The 25,548-nt window shown below is 45.4% G+C and overlaps 1 protein-coding gene across 1 annotated transcript in view; it reads left to right on the forward strand.

Moving 5' to 3' along the window:
* The window catches only part of ABCA12 (ATP binding cassette subfamily A member 12), a 79,607-nt gene that overhangs the window by 42,384 nt on the left and 11,675 nt on the right, over positions 1–25,548 (forward strand). The window contains exons 24-43 of the mRNA XM_033065322.1: positions 2,477–2,591; positions 3,731–4,060; positions 4,908–4,977; positions 5,080–5,214; positions 5,893–6,048; positions 6,786–6,963; positions 8,392–8,610; positions 9,377–9,573; positions 10,174–10,334; positions 11,067–11,291; positions 12,094–12,232; positions 13,547–13,799; positions 15,283–15,369; positions 16,169–16,262; positions 17,758–17,885; positions 18,720–18,807; positions 19,279–19,384; positions 22,449–22,503; positions 23,127–23,304; positions 25,345–25,460. Of these exons, the coding sequence (XP_032921213.1) occupies positions 2,477–2,591; positions 3,731–4,060; positions 4,908–4,977; positions 5,080–5,214; positions 5,893–6,048; positions 6,786–6,963; positions 8,392–8,610; positions 9,377–9,573; positions 10,174–10,334; positions 11,067–11,291; positions 12,094–12,232; positions 13,547–13,799; positions 15,283–15,369; positions 16,169–16,262; positions 17,758–17,885; positions 18,720–18,807; positions 19,279–19,384; positions 22,449–22,503; positions 23,127–23,304; positions 25,345–25,460 (3,030 nt within the window). The remainder of the gene's footprint in view (positions 1–2,476; positions 2,592–3,730; positions 4,061–4,907; positions 4,978–5,079; positions 5,215–5,892; positions 6,049–6,785; positions 6,964–8,391; positions 8,611–9,376; positions 9,574–10,173; positions 10,335–11,066; positions 11,292–12,093; positions 12,233–13,546; positions 13,800–15,282; positions 15,370–16,168; positions 16,263–17,757; positions 17,886–18,719; positions 18,808–19,278; positions 19,385–22,448; positions 22,504–23,126; positions 23,305–25,344; positions 25,461–25,548) is intronic.

The following is a 25,548-nucleotide window of genomic DNA, read 5'->3' on the forward strand; positions in this document are numbered from 1 at the left end:
TCTGTAGTAGGGAAATTAAAACAGAAATACAGTACTACAAAGAAACAAACCCCAAACCCTGACAAAGTCAGAGTACAACCTGACACCCTGTCAGGCAGGGTGTTGGTAACAGTCCCATTCCATGGTGGCTGCATCCTCCTGCAGTGACAGATGTGGCTCAGTTGGAGCAGTGCTCCTGTACAAGGTGCAGTTTCCCTCTGGAGGTCCAGTGGTGATGTGGAGAAATCCGGTTTTCCTCTGGAGTCCAGTGGAGAAAGGGGCTCCCTTAGTGTCCCAAAACCTCTGTTTTGTCTTGGTAAGAAATGTTGGGCTCTTCCCCCTGGCGGGAGCAACTTCCAATGGGATGCAGTAATTTTATCAGTCCCACAGTGGGACTCAATGGCCATTAGCAGAAAATGACTGGCTGGAGGAAGGATGGGGTGTGAAAAGATAAAGAACAATGTCCTGCCTGGTTTCAATGGATGGCTCATTAGCAGAATATCTCCTGTGGAGATAAGGATCACTGCCCCCACCCTCAACAGATGGCGATAGAATAGACACCTTTTATCACACTCTGTATTGTAATGTGCGGCTTATAATAAGGTGCGGCTTATAATCGTGAAATTACTGTAATTTAATTCTGTTCAGTTGGGTTTTTTCTCTAGGTTTCAACAAAAGAGGGAATTTTGAACTCTAAGAAGGTCTGTTTAGTTCTCCTAACTTTTGTTTTCTGTGGTCTCTTTATATCTGGATTGTGGTGGTAACTGTAGGTTTTACAGCAGGTAAAATTCCCTGTCCCTGTTTTATTACACATAGTGGGGTTGAGAGTTGGCAGAACTTGGGTCAAATATGACTCTTGACTTGTTCTGCAGGTATTCACCTGCAGACAATGCAGCAGAACTTAGAAAATGGATTTATGGGGGGGAAAAAGGCTTATGGGCTTTACAGTGGTCAAACTGTGTGAAAAAAAAAAAAGGAAGGGATTTCAGTGTCCATCAGGGAGCACTGGAGGATGTTCAGCAGGAAGTATTGATACATGGGAAGGTCACTGTGCCCTGACTGAGGGTTTACCTTGGAGCAAAAGGATAGGCTGGACCTAGGGCTTTTCCTACTGAAAAAACATCCATGCCAACTGCATGAGCCAAAATATTTTTTGGAGCTATAAAATATCATTTAGGGACCACAGCAGACCAGTGCCAGCTGTCAATGAAGAGATCTGGAGACCTATAACCTCTCCTCAGGGCAGCAGCATATGAGGTGCCCAGCAGGACACAGACAGGAAGCATCCAAACCCACTTCTGCAGCAAATTCCTGGCTTATTGCTGAGAGAGACTTTTGTGCAGTGATTAACTGGCTGCTGGAAGCACTGACTCCAGTCCTGTCTGCTCCTTTTTCTTCTTGGGCTGCTGGGAAAACCCTCTTGCCTTTGGGTTTCCCTCCCCAGCCCAGGTTCAGAGGGACGTGTTTGCTCAATTATTAAAATACCTCAAGGCTTTGGATTTGCATCCAGCAGAAATCATCACAAAATGCCTGCTTATCAATTGTTATTGCATAGGTATCATCCTGTAGAGAAAAAGGGAAAATATATATCTGTATACAAACCAGTACACAAAAGGTGTTGGGCTCTGCTAAATTTTTAGGAGCCTTTCCTGGTTCTTTATAAATAAGGCTTCATTTGCATGGAAGCATTTCCTAAAATGCTGGTTTATAGGAAATTTTCTGCTTTACAGGTAAAAAAAAATAAAAAACAAATGTAATGTTAATTTCTCACTGTTATTGTACATTATTCCAGGAATAACACTGATTCAGAGTTTTAAGCCAGGTGTAGAAATCAAGAAGGAAAGCATAAGCACTGCAGATGCAATGAAGGGAATCTCCTGCTATAAAAGCTTGCTTTCCATGGCAAAAGGAGAAATTTATTGTTGGCCACTGATTTTGGGGTTTTTTATTTATGCATTTGGCACTGGAAGAAAGTTTTAATTAAAGTGAGGAGCCAAGAAATGTAACCTGGATCTGCAGTGCCTCTCCTGTGGGGTGGTAGAACAGACAGTCTGTAGGAAAACACCCACGTCTAGACTCCAACACCAGGAAATATGGCCTGATCATGAAATTTGGCCATTATATCTGTGAGCAGAACTGGAAATTATGGCTGGTTGCTGGGATGTTTCCAAATGGAATGCAGCCCATCAGAGAGCCAGGAGATGCCACTGCCCATGGCTCTTCCTGCTCCTGCCAGTTGTGCTGCTGAGCAAGGAAATCCCTCTGCAACTTAAAAAAAATAAAAAGATTCTGAGCAGTCAGGAGTTTGATGAATAGAAAATCCAATGCAATGGCAAAGGAGTCTCTTTTTTGTAATTATTAATTTTACTCCACATTTTGAAATATAAGCATGTCTTTTCCTGTGCCAGAGTATTGTTCTGAAAAATATTATCTTGTATAAAGCCTTAATCCTCAGAACATTTAGCATTCAGCTAAAGCCTGCTTTTGCCTTTTACAGGTTCTTAACCAGCGTGACCTACTCTCTTCCATTTGCTCTGATGGCTGCCTGGGTGCTGTTTATAGCTGATTTTGTTAAAACACTTGTTCAGGAGAAAGATCTGAGGCTTTATGAGGTACGGGGAAACTTTCTGGGGCGTGCAGAATTCTAAACAGATTTTCTTTATTCGTGGTTAGTGTGTCTGATGTTCAATATTAAATGGAGCAAAACAAGCATTAAGGAAAATATTCTGGATACCTATTGTTAGGTATGTTAGGTGACCTGCAGTGTGTGAATTCTGACATTATAACCAAGCTCCAAGCCATGGAAGTGCAGGGTGTTTGCCCTTCAAGTGGAGGGAATATTGCTTTGCAGTGCTGAACACAGGAAACGTGGGCACCTCACAAAATTACAGGGTTTCTGAAGATTTAAAGCTCTCTAAAAATTGACTTTGAGTCATATCTACTGGGGACAAAGACATGAAAAGTGACTTATTTCCTATCCTTGAAGTTATTATACTTAATATTTCAGAAGGTGCTACATATTACATCAGCTCCTCTGAAATGAAGTTCTTCATTCAGGTTGCTTGCTGGAAAAGAAATGACATTGAGACATTGGGAATTTATTAAATTAACTCAGGTTTTCAGTGTGATCACTGTCAACAGAGATGAACAGCAAAGGACTTTTGTCAAACTAAGCTTCAGCAAGCAACAAAAGCTTTGAGCAGATTTGTGTTTTATCCAACACCATGGAAACAAATACTGATTCACCAAAAACCCTTCCAAGAAAGGACACTCTGACCTGTGATGAGGTGGAAAATGAATGAACCCCAGTGTGTTCTCCCTGGCATCCCCCCTCTCTAATTTAGGCAACCATTTTCTCCAAGGACCAGGGCATCACTAATTGTTTTAGCTGTGTAAAAATCCACAAGAAGACACCAGCACCTGTAGTTTCTTCTGGACTTATCAATACCAATGTACAGTTTTATGCAAGTATGGGGAATTAATCATCAGCTAATATAAATTAATATTTCTTCTTTTTAACCATAGTAATTTAGCTGTTACGTGTTGTCTTGGGGTTTCAAAGACATTTGAGAGCTTTTAAGCTTAAGCCAAATAATTGTCATTATTTTAAAAAATAACCAAAAGGCTTTAGAAAATGCACAAGGCCAGAAGCTGCTTTGGAGCTTGTGAAATCATTCAATATCAGCAGAAAGATCTCTTAATTTCTCTCAAATGCCACTTGTGATTGTTACTTTTACCTTCCTCTCTGCAGTACATGAAGATGATGGGCGTCAATGCCAGCAGCCATTTCATCGCCTGGTTCATTGAGTGTGCCATCTTCCTCCTGATTACTGTCACCTTCCTCATTGTTGTGCTGAAAGTGGGTGAGATCCTTCCCAAAACAGACACAGCTCTCCTGTTCCTGTACCTGATGGACTACAGCCTGTCCATCATAGCCATGAGCTACTTCATCAGCGTTTTCTTCAACAACACCAACATCGCGGCCCTGGTGGGCAGCCTGGTGTACATCCTCACCTTCTTCCCCTTCATCGTGCTGCTCGTCATCGAGAACCACTTGAGCTTCTCTGTCAAGAGTCTCCTGGTGAGTTCTGCTGCTCCATATTTCCAGGAATTGTGTGGAGGCACTCCAGCTCTTACCGTGTGTCATGTCCCAAACACAGAGGAGTTGGGTGCCTTGCTGAATTCCATCGGTGGGTGTTGACATGTGTGGATGGAGAGTTGGCCATGGTTCATTTGAGGGACACCTGGAATTAGCTGGGTCCCATAACTGAAGGCACTACCTGTGGAATTTGAGTGAGTTCCCACCTGCCAGCTGAATCCCAGTAGTTTGAGCTATGTGCTTTTCCCTTTGGAATTGCACAGGAAAATGGGCTGCTTTCACCTGCTCTGAAAAACCAGGCTGTCTCAGTGAGGGGTTTGGGTAGCAGGGCTGGCTCTGCTCATTGCTGCCTCACACCATCCTTTGGCTTCCTGTGTCTCAATTCCTACACATGGGAGAAGATGTAAAGCTTTGTTTCTTACCAAGGGACAAAGTAGGTAGGTGTTAGGTTCCAGAAGCCCGACTCGTTTTCTTTGAGTCACTAAATTCAGGAGATGGCATCTATTAATGCAAATGGTAAAATAATTAACCGCATAGCTCCATGAGGTAATTCTCAAGCACTGCTGTATTTCAAAAGCCTAAAATAGAGCCCTGTATGAGGGAGGAAGTTGTGGAAGCAAAAGAAAGTCAAGCTCTAAGGAGACATTTCAGCACTTTCATCACAGGCCTGGTCCAGTGCTCCTTGTGACTGCTGGGAGCAAAACAAACCCAACACTCATTTTTCTGGCTGTTGGAATAACCCAGTGAGGTACCTGATCGGTTGACTGACCTGACTTCTCTTTGAGATTAATTCAAATGTTCCTTGTTTTCAATTTTGTTTATTCCCCAGAGTCTGTTGTCTCCAACTGCCTTCAGTTATGCAAGTCAATACATTGCTCGCTATGAGGCACAGGGCATAGGTGAGTTTATGGCAGACAAAGCCAGGCTTTGAGCTCTCCTGGGGGGGAATATTTCACTGGCTGAGATGGATTCTGATTGTATTTCTCAATTCCTCTCTGCAGGATTGCAGTGGGACAACATGTACAAGTCCCCAATGATTGGAGACAACACTTCCTTTGGCTGGATGTGCTGGCTCATTCTGATAGACTCCTTCATTTACTTCATCCTGGGCTGGTACATAAGGAATGTTTTCCCAGGTAAGGATGCAAAGCATTGAGGGTGGTGCTGTAGCATCTCTTTTGGAGAGCAATGAACACAGAGCTGGCTGAGGCAGCGAGGCAGTGCACACACTCTGTCCCAGACAAAGGGAGCACAACTTTGTGGATGTCTGAGCCTATTAATGGCACTGAGGGAGAGCAGAGCAAGGAGGAATTCGGGTTTCTCAGCCTATCATATGGTGGGTCTCAGCCTATTCAGGTGGGTCTCCTGAAGAAGATGAAGCCAAAGACACAGAAGGGTGTGATTGCAGTCTGGAGGGTGAGAGGGGAGCATGTTAGACTGCATCTGTCAGCTGACTGATTTCGAGCTGTGTTACTTACATCATTTGGTTTCAAAAAGTAATTCCTGCCTTTGGCAAGAGCCAGTACATTTGTCTTTTGCTTTTCTTCCCCACCTAATGAAGCAGTCCACTGGCATACAGAAATCTACCCAGTGGAAAATATAAAGTTCTCCTGCCTCCAGCTATGGAGTTACTCAGAATAACAAATTAGTGAGTGCTTCCTATTGTGCCAATCACAAAAAGTCTCTACCAAGTCCTGCTAGTGCATGAGCATATCAAGATATCTCTGTGAAGTTAATTTTTGCTATTTTGAGTGCCCCCCAACCATGGCATTTCCTGAGGAGCAGATACCTGAATGAGACTCCTGTTCCTGCAGGTAGATATGGCATGGCTGCTCCCTGGTACTTCCCACTGCTTCCATCTTACTGGATTGAATACAACAGCTACCTGCCCTTCTGGAATGAGAAACAAAGAGGCCTGCTCTTCTCCAAGCTGATGTTGAGGAAAGAAGTCACCCTCCCCAATAAGATATGTATGTGGATACTAGATGGGGGTAGCAATAATAACTTATATTTTGGGTAAACAAAGACAAATTTGTAAAGGGCCACCATACTCAGAACACAACATTGAGAGTTATTTTGCAGCAAAGGAAAAATTGAAAGCTGGTACTCACATGAATGGAGATCTGGCACTATTAAATTATATTTGTTCTTCCTGTTTGTTGTGGGGAGTCAGTACTGATTTTCACACACATACTTGTGTGTACTGCAGTTGGGGAGTTACCTTCCATGCCTGTCTCTCTGTGTAGAAATCCACTTTTGTTTGGGCAAGCAAATACAGGTTTCCACTTGGCAAAGGGCACTTTTGTGCTTCTTTGCTTATCTCTTTAAATATTTAGCCTGTAAAATATTGAGATCACACATAAAAGCTTGCTGGTTCCACCCAGCTGAAAATAACTCCATAGTTTTGCTTCATGCCCTCTAATTTTCTGTGCTTGCTTAGAATAAATAAAGTTAGGTGCTCTGAAACACCTAAATATGAGACCTTTTCAGAAGTGATTAATGCCTGTTGTCAGGAGTTATTAGAAGCTTCGGAAGTAAAAAGGAAAAATCCCAGAGAGCTCAAAATGATGCAGATCTGGTGACATGTTTCAGTATTCCTGGCTGAAAGGCACCTGCCTTTGCTGCATTTTGGTTTTCTCTGAGATAAGTGGAACAACGCCTTTTGCACTGCAGTAACTGTCCCTGACCCTTCTCTTTGTTGTCAAAGGTGCCCCCCACCCTCACGTGGAACCAGAGCCCACTGACCTCCCCTTGGGAGTCTCCCTCCATGGCATAACAAAGGTTTATGGATCCAAAGCTGCAGTGGACAACCTCAGCCTCAACTTTTATGAAGGGAATATCACTTCCCTGCTGGGGCATAATGGAGCTGGGAAAACTACAACCATGTGTGTATCCTTTAATTTATCCTGCTCTTTTTTATCCTGTGGGATGTGGTTGGGTGAGCAAGAGGGCAGGTGGGGCTGTGCAGCAGTGGGAGACTGAGGAAGGTTCTTCACTAGGCAAAATCACTCAGGCAGTTTCATCAGGGATGACCTCAGGAGTTCCTTCATCCCTTAGAATTCTTTAGGTCCTTTCCTTCTTAGGAACATGCTTTTTAATCTGGTGAGATACCTGGGATACACAGCTCAGCAGCTCTTCAGGTGTTTTGTTCCATGGCCTGGGGTTAGGTTGTTCTGGAAGCTGTGGGGAGCTCGTGCACACACCAGAGCTGAAGTGATGCTAGCAAGAAAACTTAATAAAGATACACTTCAGCTGTACAGAGTCATGTGTTGGCTGGGCTGGAATGACAGGGGATTAATGCATTGGCCTTTCAGCCTTGCTGTTTATAAATTATTATTTGACTTGTTAGATAACAGCACTAAAACAGACCTGTAGAACTTGATTTCTCCACTGATATATATGTGCATATCTCTGAAAGCAACATTAAGCTGATAAATAGAAGCCTCAGAAGAGCCAAAACCAGTAAGACAGATGTGTGCTTCACCTCAGCTTATTATCAATTCACCTCATATTCTGTTTGCAAAGTGTAGCAAAGGTGATATGCAGAAAAGTAGAAAACCTTCCTGAAACTTAGCACGGGCTTCAAATCCTGAGTAAGGTCACAAGTTACTGCTTTTTAATGATGGTTAAAAGTCCCAGGAGAGAGAAGAACTCTGCAAAGGTGAAGGGCGGTCTGAGATGCATCTTCTCCCTTTAGTCCCTGCAGGACAGCACCAAAAATGAGCTGTAATGTGCAGGTAGTTATTCTGAGCAGAGGGAGTTTGACTCAGCTCTTGCTTGGTGGGTGATTATTTGCTTGAACTAGATGAAAGTGCTGCCCACTGTGAGGTGTCTCATGCAGAAGTCCTCTCCCATTTCTCATGAATAATGGCAGTGAAATCAGGTTGCCATGCTCTCTGTGATTACTCAGATGAAGAGGTGGTTTTCAGTCTTAGCTGTGGTTACAATATGAGGCTGTCTGCACGCTCCAGGCAAACCTCAGAGAATAAAGAGTAACTGCACTATATGAATTCCCAGTAATTAAACTGGAATTCAAGGGCATTCCTGAGTGTGTGGGATATGCAGTGGTCTGACCTAGGGAGAGGGAGGCTGGAGCAGGTAAAAGTAGAGGTGAGGAGTCGGCAGGGTGAGCTTGGAGCTTGTCCTTGCAGTCCCACAGAGGGAAACAAGGATGTCCATGGATGTTAACTGGCCTCTGCTCTGCCAGAGCATGGCTGGGCAGCAGGACACAGTGGACAGTAGTGTCTGGCTGGGAGGAGAAAATTATCCATGGCTTCCTCCTTTTTCTAACTTCCCCTTTCTTCTTTCTTCAGATCCATTCTGACCGGGTTGTTCCCTACGTCATCGGGCACGATCACTGTGTATGGCAAAGACACCAGGACTGACCAGGAGGTGATCAGGAAGAACATGGGGGTGTGCATGCAGCACAACGTGCTCTTCAACTACCTCACCACCAAGGAGCACCTGCTGCTCTATGGCTACATCAAAGTGCCTCACTGCAGCAAACACGAGCTCTACCAAGAAGTGAAGAGGTAGAAAAGTAGCAGAAGGGAGAAGGGGAGAGAGGGCCGTCAAAATTGTTGTGGGGTGGTGCCAGTGACCCTGCAAAGCTCAAAATCATGGATTGGAGGTCTTGTTGCAGCTCCAGCTTGGGGTTCAAATGGTGCCTTGCTCTGACTAGAGGAGTATATTGATACCTAAGCTGTAAGAAAACAATATTCTTCTCCACAGGGTTTACAGGTTGCTGTGGCAATTATTTGGAGATGAATTTATAGGCCTAAGGGTCTACTCCTTGTTGCTTTACAGTTTTCCCCAGAAAGAGATTTAATCAACCAGTCAGAAAGATGATGTTGACTTTATTGGTTCTGCAGAGAAATGAAGCAGCCAGAACATCCCAGGGAGTTTGGATCTTGGTGTCTCAGTTGATGGGGTTGAGCCTTTAACCTTGACTTGTCAGATGAAAACTTTGAAAACATCCTCAAAAATGTTTTAAATTAAAACCCCAATGACTGAGCTGCAGGGTGACTCTACACTGTGACCACTCAGCAGAGAAGTCCATACTTGAGCAGGTTTTCATTTGCAGTTACAGGTTTTTTTTTCAGGTATTTTCAGATTCCCTGAAAATTCTTCTCCATGAGACTCATCCCAAATGCTCACAATGTATTCAGCAATTCCAGCTGAACCAAGGACCACAGGAATACAGATATTAATGGGGATTTTAAAAACTGATTTTTTTTCAAGCTTGGAAAAGATGCTTGAAGGACAGCTTTTGGGAGTTGTTTTCCCTCTGTTTTGCAGGACTTTGAAGGAGACTGGGCTGTACAGCCATCGTCACAAGCTGGCTGGGACCCTGTCTGGAGGGATGAAGAGGAAATTATCCATTGCTATTGCTCTCCTGGGGGGATCCAGGGTGGTGATTCTGGATGAACCAACCACGGGGGTGGATCCCTGCTCCCGGAGGAGTATTTGGGAAATCATCTCCAAGAATAAGAAAGGTACTGTGATGAGAGGAGATGTTGCCCAGAGACAAAGGTGATCTGTGTCACTTTACAAAGATGGTCCCAGTGGGTTTGAATTGTGGGTTTTGGAAGGTAGAGAGAAAAAAATTTGGGAGACTGGGATTTTGCAGTTCTGCAGGGTGCATCCTGATTGGTTTCTGTAAATTCACAGTGTCATTTAAAAAATAACTTCACCATAGAACACAGCTTACAATACTGTAAAAATCATCTCTCTTGTTACCTTTCATCCAATTTCACTAGTAATTACCAAAAAATGCAGTTGATTTTCACCTGATACTCTGTGTCCCCTCCTTCAGCGAGGCTTTCACCTATCTCATTCTTGAGATAAGGACACATCTGACCAGAATGTGATAAAAGAAAATTATTATAAATATTCATTTTATTGGTTGAACAATGTGGACTTCTTGGCTGTGGACTGATCCAGAACAAGGGGAAGCTCTGGAACCCCTGCAAGTATATTGATGTGTAGGGAAATACAGAAGCTTTTGAGAAAGGAAAGAAAAGAACCCAAATCCTTCTAAAATCCAGTTTTGCCATAAAACCAGGTGTTCATTCTGTGGTGGCTGTGTTTTCCAGGCAGAACCATCATTCTCTCCACACATCACCTGGATGAAGCAGAAGTTCTGAGCGACCGCATCGCCTTCCTAGAGCATGGAGGGCTCAAATGTTGTGGCTCACCTTTCTACCTCAAGGAAACCTTTGGGGATGGCTACCACCTGACACTCACCAAAAAGAAGGTTTGTGTCTGAGCTGGTCCTAGAGCTTTGGGCAGCTCTGTCTCCAAGGGAGTCATCAGGGCTGGTTGAGGGATTTATGGGCAGGAGCTGAGTGATCTCTGTGCCCTTGTGAAAACAGGAATGTCAGTGCTGTGCTTTGTTGAAAAAGAACAGGGTCTCCTTGAAGGTTAAAGGCAAGGCTGGGTGCAGAATGTGAACTCTGGAGTTCAGAGGAATGAAGCAGATGGAAAGAGCCCATCCATAGTGTTTGGCCTGGGGCAAAGTGTTCTGCTTGCAAGGATTTGGGAATTCTGCTCTTGCTAGCATTTATTACAGTGCTGTTGGTAGCCCCAGCACACAGATACCATGAAAGACCAGCCTCTCTTCCAGAGACAGAGAAAATGAAAAAAAGACCCAAAAAGGCCTGTTTTTCATGGAAAAAAGAGTGAGTTTGTGCTGGCAGCCACATTAAGTTCTCTGTTGTGCAACAAACCTCTAGCTGTGCAAAGTGGTTGATTCAGCCCAACTGTGAGGTTTTGGATGGACCAAGATGGGGAAGTGTCACATGTCCCTGTTTCAAGAGCCAGAAACCCACTTTCATTTGCTTTTGATATTTACCCTGACATGTTGGATAGCTGGACTGAGGTCTCTTACCAGTTATGCTCTGGGACAGGACTTGGGCTACATCCTGCAGGAGGAAGGTTGACCTTGCAACCTTTTCAGTGAGTACAGAGTGTTTTCCTCCTTTTTCAGAACATGATAGAGGAATGTGACACCACAGCAGTGACCTCCTTGATCCAGTCCTATCTCCCAGAGGCTTATCTCAAGGAGGATATTGGTGGAGAGCTCGTGTACGTGCTTCCTCCCTTCAAGTCCACGGTGTCAGGAGCCTACCAGGCCCTTCTCAGAGCTCTGGACACCAGCTTGAATGATCTGCACCTGGGTTGCTATGGGATTTCCAACACAACTGTGGAAGAGGTATGAGCTCAGGAGCTGCTGGATTTGCTGGAATGTCATGGAGATTGATTTCACAGCACTGTGGGGCTCTGCTCTCTGGGCATGTTAGGAATTAGTGGGGGTTCTGGCAGAGAGGAAGGGGTTACACCTCGGTGCACATGTGTGTGTAGATAAATCTGTAAATCTATACATGCTCTAATGCACTGTCTCACCTTGCTGACAGCCTTTTGATGTTTTACCCAGAAAATTAAGCACTGGAGTTAGAGTAAGGAGAAAGTAGCACAGGCACCTTTCTGCCCATGGGAAATCTCTGGTCAAATAAACACATTTAATTGCATCAGAAATAAAAAGTTAATGATGAGCAGTGATGACCCTTGTCTTAGAGAAGGGAGGGAGGGAGATTGTTACCTTCCTCAGAATTTCTTGCTTTCTTTTAAGGTGATTTCCTAAGGCAGCAAGAATAAGTTGTACACCATGTCCCACACGCAGCTCGGGTGCCATGAATGCACTCCCAGCATGGAGCAGTGGGATTGTCAGGAGCTTGATGCTGAATATCCAAGGGGGACAGGTTTGAGTTTCCAAACAGGTCTGAGTTTCCACTACTGCAGCAGGACAGAGACAGGAGGTGACAAGGAGCTAGACAACAATTTTATATGGAAAAAAATTGATTTCTTTCACGGGGCACAAAGGGAATAGAAAGAGGATTACAGTACATAACTGCTGTACCAACTACAGCCACAAAGCAGGAGAGTGGATTCTGGTAATTGTTTTGGTAAACTGAGTAATTTGGACAAATTTTCCTTCATGTTTTCTTGCTCCTTAGGTGTTTCTCAATCTGACAAAAGAGGTAGTGAAGGACCAGCAAGAAGATGCTGCGCTGCCCCATCAGCTGCCTGGAGTCAGTGGTCACACTGGTGCTGATGAAATGTCTCTGAGCACAGACACCTTCACAGAAAGAGATGGTACTCAATCACCTACAGGGTTTATTCCAGATTTACTGCAGATGTAAACTCTGAAAGATGGACTGATTTGAGCTCCTTGTCTTCTTTCTTTGTTGAAAACCACAATTCACCCAGCCAGGAATCACAAACCATATAAATCACTTAGAAATACAGTACTCATCAGTCCTTTAGATCCCCTGCTTTGGAATGGTCTGAATGGCAGGATAAATTTCTAAAGGGGTTTTGTTTGCATCTGCCTTCCTTTAAATTGATCCAGGTTTTAATCTAATCAAATACAGCATGTGGGTGAAAGAGTAAAAAGTGTCTGCCTCTGAAAGTAATTGCTGTAATAGATGTAGAGGATTATTTCCCCATAACTAGCAGAATTGGAAAGAAACTCTGTGGAAATCCCTTAGGATGTTGGAAAAGCAGCTCAGCTCTGAGCTGGGTCCTCCTTGCTGCTTTTTGCTGTGCCTCAGACATTACAGTTTGGCAAAGGAGCCCAAGGGACCAGACAGTGGGGTAAATTCAGAAGAGAACCAAGCTACACCACTGTCCCTGGGGGTTTGAGACCTCCTAAAGGTGGCTCAACCCAAAAATGAGACATTCCTGGCTGCAGTGCTTTCTTGGGTTAGAAACATTGTTTTGCACTTATAAATACACTATTTATAGTCAGGGAGGCATCCAAGGGACAACACAGAGGTAGTTTTGTACTTTTCAAAGCTGACCTGCACTGTAAATGTTACTATAAACAGTCACTCGTGTAAAATTTAAAATGTTTTGTTTCACCCTTTAAAAAAGACTGTAAAGGATTTGCTTCATGGTGTATTACATAGGTTAATATTTCATAAAGAAGAATAGTTGGCACAGGATTTGGCTCTGCTTTTAGTATAACACAAAACCTGTCCATGCAAGAGGCCCAGTGGCTTGTGCTTGTTTTCTTATTTCAGGATTAATTTTGTTATTTATTTTTCTGAGGACCTGCCTTTTAAATTACAAAAAAATTCAGCTTGCAAATCTAAAAGAAAAACATGCTTCCTCTGTGAGTTGCAGCTGGGTAGGTAGGATGTAGATAACCTATTTCATCTGGAAGCCTGTGTTCCTCTTGCAAGCTCTCACAGTGGAAGTCATTTGTACACATTTGAAATTTAACAGAATACTGGTGTTACATGAGCTTATGACTCTTCCTGTCCCACGTCTGATCCTGTATTTTTCCACCTTAGTAGTTTGGATTTGCCATCTGTAAACGTGTGCAGGAAGGGAGATGCCCTCCCAGAGTGCTGTCACCATTGCACAAATGCTGAGCCATGACCAAATGCCATCCTCTGTGCCCAGACCAGCTCCTGATCAGGTCCAAGAGCCTGCGGGGTTTGCCGCTGCTGCTGAAGAGAACCTCAGCCCTGTTCATCAAGAGGTTCCACCACACCCGGCGCGACGTGCGCGGCTTCATCGCCCAGGTCATCCTCCCCGTGCTCTTTGTCACGGCTGCCATGGGCCTGGGGACACTGAGGACCAAGGAGACCGAGTACCCCGAGCTGCTGCTGTCCCCCTCCCTGTATGGCACGGCTGACCAGGCAGACTTCTTTGGGTGAGTGCTGCTCCTCGGGACCGCGGCTGCGCTCAGTTCAGATCAAACCCTTCTGTCGCTGTAGAGGCAACTGTGACACACAGAAGGCACACTGTACTTCAGAAGGCTCCTACCTGTTTATTCCAGCAGTGCACTGTCTTTTATACCTTCTACACAGTTTACACTTTCACCTTTGGTCACAATTAGTCAACATAACAATCACTGATGGGAAGTTTTTCCATTCCTGTTCTTCCCAGGACCTTTCTAAAAATACTTTCCATGGCTGCGGGATTTTTTTTCCCCTGGTTATCTCCTTCTCTCCTTCTTCTCTTCTTGGTCTCCATGCCAACAGCCTTGGTCAAAGAATACTTCTCAAAACAAACCTCATTCACTAACCCTCTGTAACCCACAGACCAGCTGTGGGTCCTATATACCCTTCAGGGTTATTTCTGAGCACAGTCAGTGTCCTACACACAGGACACGTAATTATGGTGTGCAGACAGCACTGAGAAACCCTGTTCCCGAGACATCTCTGAGGAGATGGCTTGGCTCAGACTAGAAAACTTCAGAAAAGCAACCTCTCACTTGGATTTAACTGTGAAATGTCTGAGGAATGTTCTTGGTGTTTCCTTCATCCTTGTAACAGCCAAAAGGATTCTCTTAATATATACATCTATGTTCCTCCCCCAGCATGGAATGGGGTACCCATGTCAGTTGCCTCCAACATTACAATTCTGGGATCAAATTCTATCCATCTTGTGAGCATTGCCCTCTGTTAGCACAGGATGTGCTTTCCTGGCCAGGCCCTGCTGGTCCAAGACCAGCAGGCAATTGGAAGAGCATGTGCTTTTCCAGGGTCATTAGGATGTCACCACTGAGTTACTTCATTCTCCTTAAAAATCTTGTTTCCAAAACAGGTGTCATTCAGTTTTTATGTTGTGAACTCCTTTCTTTCTCTGGTAATTTTCTGCTCTAAGTCAGAAATAGAAAATTTAACTCTAAAGCCATCTGCTCTAGTTGTTATTCCCAGGATTCCTCATACCTTTCCACTTCAGTCCTGCTAGATGGGGGAATGAGCCAGAGCTGCATGTCCAAGTCCTCTGTTCCTAATGTTCCCTGCTTCTCCTTTTGGATGATTGCTGGAGAGCTGGGGCAGAACCAAGGACAGTCTTCTTGAATGGTCAGAACCAAGTGGATGTCACAGATGAAAGAACTGATTGAGACAGGGCTGCAAGCAAATTGCAAGCAGATGCTTTTTCCCCTTAAAGAGAATCTTGATTGTCCAAAAGCATCTTGCTTGGATCTGCAGGCAGCAAATCCCTGGTGTAGCTGAGGTTATGAGGGCTCCTCACATACTGTGTGTCCTTCAGTGCTGCTTCCACAAATACTCAATTATTCAACATCTTAAATCCTGTTTCACTCAAACACAGTTTTCCTCTGCACAGTGGTAGTGCAAGTTCTTTGAACCTTTTCCTGTTTTCTGTTTTTCTTTGTTAAATCTTAGGAATTTTAATGAAACCACAGCTGCTTTAGTTTCTTCGATGCTGGCTTTCCCTGGGACGGATAACACGTGCATGAACGAAAGCAATTCGTAAGTAGCTCTTGGGGTTTTTTCCACTTGAACTCCAAACCTGCAAGAGAATTGGTGTGACACTATTAGCCATTAGGCCTTAATAACCATCTTTGATCATTGGCAGAATTCTCATGCATTGCACTCCTGCATTATTAGGAGTGATAAGGAAGCAGCTTTGCTGGTGGCAGGACGCCAGGGATGAAAACGAGCAATTCTCCTCACTGGGAAGTGGTCCCTGCCATCCCAATAATTCCAATTATAATGTGAGCCCACACAGCAAGCTCTCAGCACAGCATTTGTTACCTCTATTTAGAAGCTGTGCCATGAGGGCTGGTTTGTTTTGGGCTTTGCAGTTAAATTCTCAGGGTGATAAAATCCCGGGCAGACTTGGATGCTCGTGCAGGCAAATATTTACCCTGGGTGTTTGCAGTGACTGCCCAGGCAATACAGCCCATCACAGCAGCACACAGGGATTGCCACAACAATAGCCCTTATTTCTGGGCTGGTTTCAGATGCTTTTGGCCTCTGAGTGCCAATTCTTTGCACTGTCTACTGTAGGAATGAAGTGGTGCCTGGATTCCATCTGATAGCTGAGCGAATCCAGGCACAGGAAGCAGCAGGGAGGGCTCCCTGCCAAGGAGCATGGGAGGCAGCAGGAGTCTGGGGATTCCCTGAACCACCCAGAGCTGACAAGAAGCTCTGCTTTCTGCTGGAGCTGCTCAACTGCCAGCCTTGCTGTCATTAAACATGACAGCAATTAGCTCCGTATGTACACCTGAGCACAGAGAGCCTCAGAGGAGAATGTGTTCCTTTTCAGGCAGTGTTTAACAGAGGACATGCTTGGCCAGTGGATTACCAGTGGAAACCAGAGAACTAAGTATTCTGCCTGCAACTGCACAGATGGCATCCAGGTAACTTGGAAAAAGCCAAAAGTGAGTGGGCTTGGGGGATAATTGGGGACCTTGATTATTGGGAGCGGTTTTATGGGCTGGCATGATGCTAAGGGGGACTCAGTGTTCCAAGCCCTCCTGTCTCTCTTTGGCCTTGTTGAATTTGTACAGTGGATAACCACTGTCTGCACCAGTTTGGGGACAGGAAAGGAAACAGCAGCCTCAGAAAATTCACATTCTAACATCCCTGTCTTGCTCCCCGTGGTGTGAAAAGGTTTAATGGTGTTTTGAGTGTTGCATGATTGTCCCCTTTGACAGAGGTGAGCATGTGTCCAGGAGGAGGATTTCATCTTGTACAAGCACGGTCACTATATAAAATCACAGCTACTTTTACTACTTGCTCTTCAGAATTTAACTTTATGCAGAGTCTAGATCTGCTCCTTGTTCTAAATATTAATGATTAATAATATTAGCATTACAGTGGTAGATAGAATTAGCATTACAGGGCCAGATATGGGTGCTGCTGACATTTGCATGCACACAGAGAAAAGGCAGATTCTGCCCCAAGGGTGTTACAGTTTTACTGCTCAGTTTGGGCTCAGTGAGCTCTCCTCACTCCAGTGCTGTTCACCTGTCAGCTTTTTTTCCACAGCAAATAAACTCATAGCACAATGTGATGCCTTTTAACAGAAAGGATGTACTTAGTTGAACGTTTCTAGTCACTCTTTAAAATGCAGCTATTTTTGCAGTTTTCTGGACATACACTTAATTTCACATCATTAAAAGTATTGGCATAATTTCTCCAGCAAGTTGGGATAATGTTCAAAGCTGATTCCCACCTCCAGCAGGCACAGGCAGGTGTTCCTCAGCATGGAGGAAGCTATTTTGTGTATTCAGATGAACAGATGCACAATGGGGGAGTCCAGGGCTTTTGTTATGGATGAGCTGAAGGAAGCAGCCAACATGCTGTCTGGGAGGACACTTCAACCTCATGAAACACTGATGTGACTTTGGCCTTCAGCATGTTAAATTATATATTCAGGACTAATTCAAGGTTTCTCTGAAGCCTAGGAAAACATTTCCAGTGACTGACAGTAAAGCAGAAATGTAGAGTGTAGCTGCTATGAAATGGAAGATGAGAGTTTGAGGCCACCACAGAGTTTTCTGCTCTGTGAGTTGTTTTGCCCTCTGCAGTTTTCTGTGCAGTCACTCTGCTAAGTAGGATCAGCCTTAATTCAGCCAAAATCTTCCTACATAGCATGAAGCACATTTCAAGGTCCCACTGCTGCCAGTAGAACTGAAGGGTAGATTTAAGCAGAGGTTGGTTTTAAGCACTGCATATGTTGGGGACAGTGTGCAGGGATGTGTGCAGTGTGTCTGTGCACCCTGGCTTGGGAAGGAGCAGCCTGTGCAGGAATGAGGCTCAGGCCATGGCAGGCTCTCAGTCTTGTGCTAATGTGGTGGGTTTTAGTTAAAACACAAACACTGAAGCTTTTCTTTGCTTGTCTCCCCTCAGACATGTCCACAGACAAACTACACTCCCCCTCACAGAAGGACCTTCTCCACACGGACACTTTACAACCTGACAGGGCACGATGTGGAGACTTACATCCTGGCAACCACCAAGGACTTCCTGCAGAAAAGGTACAGCACAAACTCCCCTCCATCCCTGCTGGACAGTGCTGGGAGCAAGGCAGGACATCCCACACCTCTCACATCCCCTCTGCCTGCAGAGGTGGCACTGCAGTGAGGGTTTAACCTGGGGAAAGGAGCTAAAGTGTCCTGCAATCATGGATAAAAGATAAAGGCTCTGCAAGTGCTCTTCGTGATCATAGCAGATCATAGCCTGGGGGTAGCGTGTCAATCACCTGGCACACTGGGGCTGGATCTGCAGGCAAGCCTTTGTCTGACTCAGAAATCTTTAAAAAGAGGAAAATCTGACACAGCCTGTCATGAGGTAAGCCCTGGGGAGAGATTTTCCTCCAGGTTTGATTCTCTGAAGAGTCTCACTTGAAGGAGCACATCAGTTCCAGTGAGAGCAGAGTCTGAGCATTTCCTTGGGCTCTGGGAGCTGTTGGTGGGTCTGGGCTTTGCCAGGCAGCTGCACAGCAAGGCTTGGGGCACAGGTCACCTGCCACTAAAGCTGGCAGGAAATGTGTGCATCTGCCACTGATAAACTGAGCTACTCATCTCTTGGGTCAACCCAGAGTGGCAGGCACACAGCTCAGGAGTCCACAGGGCTCCAGGATCTTCCTCAAATTGATATTTTCAGCAGTTTTGTGACAATGCTGCCAAGCTTCTGGGGGTTTCCCCCCCCAAAGAAAGGCTCCCACAGGAGAGGTGGCTTGGCCTCACACTGGGATAAGCTCTCTGAAGTCAGGCTGGGATTGCCTGGGGGGGCAGTGGCATGTTGGCATCCAAGGGAATCAGAGCTTTGGGATGAGGGCAACAATTCATTTCCCTCTGGTTTTCACACAGGTATGGAGGCTGGAGCTTTGGGCTGCCTTTGACAGCAGATCTGCAGTTTGACATCAGGCCAGTGCCCCCCAACAGAACACTGACTAAGGTAACCAACCTCCAGCTGCTCATCCTGCTGTGGGAAGTGTAGGACTCGGGAGAAGTGATGTCAAGTTCATGGGCATTCCAAAAAAGAAAGCAAAACCCTCTGAAAACTCTCTGAAATCTGTAGCTTGGCATGACAAAGATGACTTGCAATTCATTTTCTTTTCTCTCCCCATTCTTCTTTATTGGTCTCACTTCTCTTGCTAGCAGGAGGCAATTTTTCTGCTGTCATAATTTTATTATACAGAGGTGAAAAGATCAATTAGTAGCACCTTTATCTCATGAGGGGATGTATGTACCATAACAAGGGCTGGCTGGTGTATTCTGATATGCCCATTTCTCTGGTTCAGCTCAGTGAAAATGCTGTAAAGCACCAGGGCTGAAATCTGAGGTGGTTTGCACAAGTGAAGCAGGACAAGCCAACATGTTGTCAGTAATAACTCCCAAATTGTTTCCATTTCTCAATTGTGTGCAGGTGTGGTACAATCCTGAGGGTTATCACAGCCTCCCAGCCTATCTGAACAGCTTGAACAACTTCATTCTTCGAGCCAACTTGCCAAAAAATGAAACTTCCAGATATGGTAATTGTCCCTTTACATAAGCAGATAACTTCTCCCCTTTGGAGGGATATCCTGGTTCTGCTGAAATCAATGACAGCACTTACCTTGACTTCAATGAGGCCATTTCTTTATTCTGCAATTCCTTTCAAAACAGAATTGAAAAGCATGAATAAATCACAAAGTTCATTTGTCTTAGTCAGAGGCTCAGGGGAGCTGGACAGAGAGGACCCCAGCTCCTACATAAAATGCTTCATCTGAGAAATTCCAGCAGTTGCTGTTTGATTTATTGCCTCTCATGTGGCACTGGAAGGGCTGTCTCTTGATAGGTGCCCATTAGTTATGCAGAGAAAAGCTCTAGGTCATCTCCAGAGGAGGGTTAGATTAGGAAATTTTAATATGCTGAGAGCAGCCCAGGGTGTGTGGGCATCTGTGTGTCTGGTTTGAGTGAGAGTGCGGAGGGTGAGATTAAATGAGAAATGTAATTTTCAGCTGTGTTTTCCTCTGACACCTGACATACACACATCCAAGGAGTGCTGAGGGCCCATTTGGGGTCCTCATGGCTTCTCCTGGATAACACTGCAGCAACCCAAATTCCTGCTGGTAAATCAAGGCACCTGCCTTTCCCTTTGCAGTTCAGCCCCTTTCAAAGTGCAGCGTGGGCACAAACCTGTCTGTAGGTGTGTCTGCCTCCAGAGAGGGCCAGGTGCAGAGACAAGAGACAGATTTATATTGAGAAATCTTACACAGAGCTTTCTGGGCTCTCTCAAGAGCAGCAATTGTGTGCAGACACACCCTCCTGATTGACTTTCTTGGACAAACCATGTCCTAGCCCTGCTCACCTCAGAGGGCTGCTGTCCCTGGTGACACAGGGCCAGGTGGCAGTGTCTATTGGCTCACAGGACATGTCTGAATTGAGCTGTGATGGAACCAGGCATCTGGCCTGAAGTTTTGAGTGTGACACCCTGAATTCCAGCAGGAGCAGATCTGATCCCAGCATGTGTTGCTTCCCAGCTCACACCACTGCACCAAGAGTCCCCTCCCAGCCAGCTCAGCTCACAGACAGTGACACCAGAGCCTTGTCCTCCCTCAAACAGGCCCTGGCATTCCCCTCTGTGGTTTGTAGTGTGCCCTCAACTCACACATCACAGAGCTGCAGCCTGGCAGAGAGGAGACCCCAGCCAGGCAGGAACATCCCAGAGCAGCTGAATTATTAAGCAGTGAAGCTCCTTGCCCTGTCTCTGTATTCCCAACACATGCTGTAGCAAGAGCAAAGGCAGGAAGTTCTTGTGAACAGCCAGAAAGTTTTCTCAGGGAAAGTTTTATACCAGCAAAATAGCAATTTTCAGAGGGAAAGAATAGCAGCAGTTTTTGTTCCATCTGTCCCACTGCTTACATGTTTTTGGAAAGAAATGCTTAGCAGTAAATGACCAGACAGACAATTCTCTGCTTCTCACTAATCATCCAAGCCAGAGAAGGGGAGAAATAAAATGAATGGATGAGGCTGATTCCCCTGAGGTGGAGTAAATCCAGTCTGCAATACCACTGAAGGCATGTTCTGTGGGGTACATTCCTGGCAGCTCCATCGAGTTGTTGTTGTGACAAATAAATGGCAGTTTAAGAACCACTGAAATGGCCAGATAAAAGTGTGTTGTCACTTCAGCAGGCAGAAAGAGGTGCCAGTCCTGCTTTAGAGGTTTGACTTAGACTGGGTGTATTTTTTAAAAAAACACATAAAAAGCTTTTTACCCTGTCACTAAGCAAGTCATAATAGCTTTTGACTTATGTATATTGTGCTTTCTCTTCTCTCAATCCCAGCTAACAAAAAAGGAGGAAGCATTGAAATGGAAATTTTGACTTCTAGCCTAAGCTCCAGTAAAGGAAAATGGCTTTATAGTGAAGTATTAACAGATTAGACAGGTGGTATCTTTCTTTCTCTCTCTCCCTTTTGGAGAGGGGAAACATTTCCTGGCTGTTTGTATGGTTTTATCACCACTCTAAGATTTTAATCCCATTTCTCTCACTGATGACAAAACTGAGGTTTGGTTGGGGTGGGTTTTTTTCCCCCAAAATTAATTTCTGATTAAATCCTCCCTTTCAAATTCATTTGCTCAGTATGGCATTTGGTCAGCTAAACCCTCAGGCTCCTCCCTTCTGGTCCCCCTGTCAAAGTGCCCATTCTTAAAGAAAATTACCCAGAACAGTTCTTCATCACATCATTCCTAACATCTGGCTGTGAGGAGTTTAAATTCCACAGGTGGCATGGTCTGGAAAAATCTCTGGATTTAACAGCAACTGGAGGTCTGCCAGCACCCCCTGAGGCTTTTACTTAGGTGTCAAAATATGAATTGAGAACCTCATTTTTAGGGACATAAACATGGGAGCCCTTTCTCAGGTTGTGGAGTCATAGAGACTGGGCTGTCATCCTCATGGGGCCAAGGCACTGCTGGCCCACCAGAGCCCCTCTGTGTTCTTCCTTTTGCTTTTGTGGGCACAGATTGCCTCCAGACATGGCAAAAACCCTGTGGTGAACAATACTAGGATATTTTGGGCTAGCTGTTCTCCTTGGAGAAGGAGTAACTTAAACCACATCTGAAGATAGCTGTACATAAGCAGAGAATTTCTCAGTTGCAGTTTGGGCCTGATACAAACCCATTTTTAATTGATTTTTTTGGAAAAAACATCACAGGGGGCTTACCAGTGTGGTAATTAGATTTTTGCTGGTAACTTTGAGCAAAATAATTTTTGTTTATTTGTTTGTTTTCTAGCCTTTAAAGACAGAATAGTTCAGAATTAACTCACTGCCACACTGGGTGCAAAAGTGACTGTAGCTTTCAGAATCATATGGGATTCCACAGGAACAAGACCCAAGGTTTGGATTTCAGATCTGCTGTGCAGCCCAGTGAAGTCCTAGGAAAAATGAGAATGCTCAAAATTCTGCCCAAGATCACCCAGAGATGACAGAGCAGAAACACACCTTTCATCTGCTTTTCTTCTCTCTCAGTTTTCTATATTATTGTCAATACCAGGAGCTGATGAAGGAAGTTTCAATGGACACATTTTCAATTTCTTTCTCTTTTTTTTTTAGGTATTTTCTTATCAGCTCACCCATATCCTGGAGGACAGAGTCAAGAACAAGTAATGTAAGAAGATTCATTTGGCTGATGCCTGAATTTTTAGCTTTAGAAGGAGCAAACCAGCTTATTGGAAACCATAAACCAACCTAAATTACTGGAGCTCTTTCTCTAAGTGATGAAGCTGTTCTTGCTTATGTTCTATACATGAATAGAGTCCTGCTTGCCACCAGAGCTGGGGATTCCTGTGAATGGTTTTCTGCAGGATCTCATGGAGATCTGGAGGATAATAATAATAATAATAATAATAATAATAATAATAATAATTTCTTTATGGCCCTTCCACACACAGCTCAGTGCTGTGAGTCCCTTTTGCTCATTGCCATCAGCAAAGGGAGCAAAGAAAGGAAGAAATTCTCTGTGAGAGTGGTGAGGCCATCACTGGAAGTGTCCAAGGCCAGGCTGGATGGGGCTTGGAGCAACCTGGGATAGTGGGAGGTGTCCCTGCTCATGGCAGAGGGTGGAATGGGATGGGCTTTGAGGTCCCTTCCAGCCCCAAACCATTCCAGGATTATAAAAGATGCTCTCCCAGAATCAGGACCTTATTGCCTTTGAGCTCTGACCAAGCCTCACAGTGAGGGAAATCTGCCACTTTCACTCACCAAATTCATCTTTCTCTCCTTTTCTCCCAGGCTCAACAGCTTATTGGACATCATAGTGTCCATGTCTGTTTTGGTGGGCTACTCCATCACCACAGCAAGCTTTGCTCTCTACATGGTCAAGGAGCACCAAACCAAAGCCAAGCAGCTGCAGCACATCTCAGGCATTGGGATGACAACCTACTGGGTGACCAACTTCATTTATGACCTGGTAAATCATCTACATTCCTAAATGCACCAGGAGGAGCATCACACAGCACAAGGGGAAAAAAAGTTCTTTATTTAAAATTGGTTGCCTAGACTTCTTATTGCTACCAAGAGTGTTGTGTAGTAATTGTTCTCCAAGGCATTGGGGACGATTAAATGTGAGCTGCAGCACTGGGTTCTGCTAAGCAAAGGCATTCCTGCTCTCTGGAGTGTGTGTAAAACACCCAGCACATTTATATGGGAGCAGCACAGAGCAGGCTGCAGCTTGATTTCCATCCCAGCAGCCAGCTGCTCCTCTGACAGCTTGCAGGGCTGGGTCTGCTGTCACCCAGGCTCCACAAATCTGGGGTGAGGCTTTGGGGCTCGAGGCTACAGCCAGTCTGGGAACCCTGGCTGGGGCAGCAGCAGGCATCCCACAGCTGACACAACCCTGCTGGGCAAAAACCCATCTCAGCATTACAGAATGCTGTGTGTAAGAGTCTATGTTATAAAGTTTTTAAGCCAAGGAAAGCTACAAATGCAGCCTTGCAGGAGCTGAGCAGTTCCTTTTCACAGTGCTGCATGGATGTACCTTGTTGAGCTCCCAGCACCGTGCTGCATTCCCTGGCATAGGTGTGCCCTTGTTCCTCCTGGAGTTGTTTCCTCCTGGTGCAGAGGGCTAATGGCACTGTTGGAAAGCATTGCTGGGCCAAGAGGAAAAATGTCATGTGTGTAGCTGAAGTGCTTTGTGTCATCTGCATTCCCTGTGGTGCAGGGTGTCAGACCCTCCCACAGGGAATGGGCAGTGCAGCCAAGCTCAGCTCCTGAGCCTGGCATTGCCAGCTGGGCTGCAGTGCTGCCCAGCTCCACCTATCCCACAAATTTCTCTTGGTGCAGATCTGCAAGTGCCTGAAATCCCAGAGATTCCATCACTTCCTGAAAACAGGAAATCTTCATGGACTTTTGGGTGACCGGCCCTCTTTGGTGCAGGGGGAACTAAGGGCTGAAATCCCATGGGGAATATGAGCCAGAATGCCTGCCTGGAGGGGCTGAGGAGTGCAGGCAGCAGCACAGGGATCTCCTGCCCTGCAGGAGGCAGGAAGGGATCCCAAGGCAGCAGTACAAGCATCCCCATCTCTGCAGGAGGGCTGGAAAGATCCCAAGGCAGCAGTACAAGCATCCCCATCTCTGCAGGAGGGCTGGAATAGATCCCAAGGCAGCAGTACAGGGATCCCCATCTCTGCAGGAGGGCTGGAAGGATCCCAAGGCAGCAGCACAGGGATCCCCATCTCTGCAGGAGGGCTGGAAGGATCCCAAGGCAGCAGCACAGGGATCCCCTGCCCTGCAGGAGGCTGGAAGGATCCCAAGGCAACAGCACAGGGATCCCCATCTCTGCAGGAGGCTGGAAGGATCCCAAGGCAGCGTGGCCCCAGCCTGGCTGGGCAGTGCAGCCCCAGCCCTGCAGCACAGCAGGGAGGGTGGAGCAGCCCGTGCCTGCCCGATCCAGCCCCTCGCTCCAGCACTGCATGTTTGTAAATCAGCCTGTGGAAAAATCCCCGGAGTCCTTGCACAGTCAGGATTCAGCGGGCTGAAACTAATCCAGCGCTCTCGGCAACTTGATATTTCTCAGTGAATCCCTGCCAGTAAATTCTGCTAAATCCCCAAGCTGGGGAAGAGAGGAAGCTCTCCAGGCAGACGTTTGGTTGGTCTCTGGCTTGACTCAACACTATAAAGACTAGATTTACAGGGCACAATGAAGTGGTCTGACTGCAAGGCTAACAGAAAACCCACAGGGGTATTTTTCATTCATAACCTTTTTTAAAGGCACTTTCTGCCCACAGTCCTCACTGCTGAGGCTTTGCCTATTCAAAGAGGCTTTGTGGGAGTTCATCTGCAATTCATCTGGGGAGAATTGAGAGCCCACCTGTGTTTGGTTTCCCTTACAAAAACCAAGCTGCATTTGTGGGACCAGATTCAGTCCTGGCATTGTTTCTTCTGTGTATTGTTGTAGGAAGGTGTTTCAGAGCTGTTGTCCTAGTAACATCTTCTTAATATCATTTTGCAGGTACTTTTTATGGTCCCTATTGGACTCTCAGTAGGAGTTATTTCAGCCTTCCAGATCCCAGCTTTCTGCAACAACAGTAACTTAGTGGCAGTATTTCTTCTGCTATTACTGTTTGGGTAAGTGTGGAGCTTAGTTATTTAAATATCACTGCACAGGGTAAGGAACTGGATCTTTCAGGCTGCTGCAGTCTGAGATCCAGGGGAG

Source organism: Catharus ustulatus, chromosome 7, assembly GCF_009819885.2.
Source record: "Catharus ustulatus isolate bCatUst1 chromosome 7, bCatUst1.pri.v2, whole genome shotgun sequence".
Classification (NCBI taxonomy): domain Eukaryota; kingdom Metazoa; phylum Chordata; class Aves; order Passeriformes; family Turdidae; genus Catharus; species Catharus ustulatus.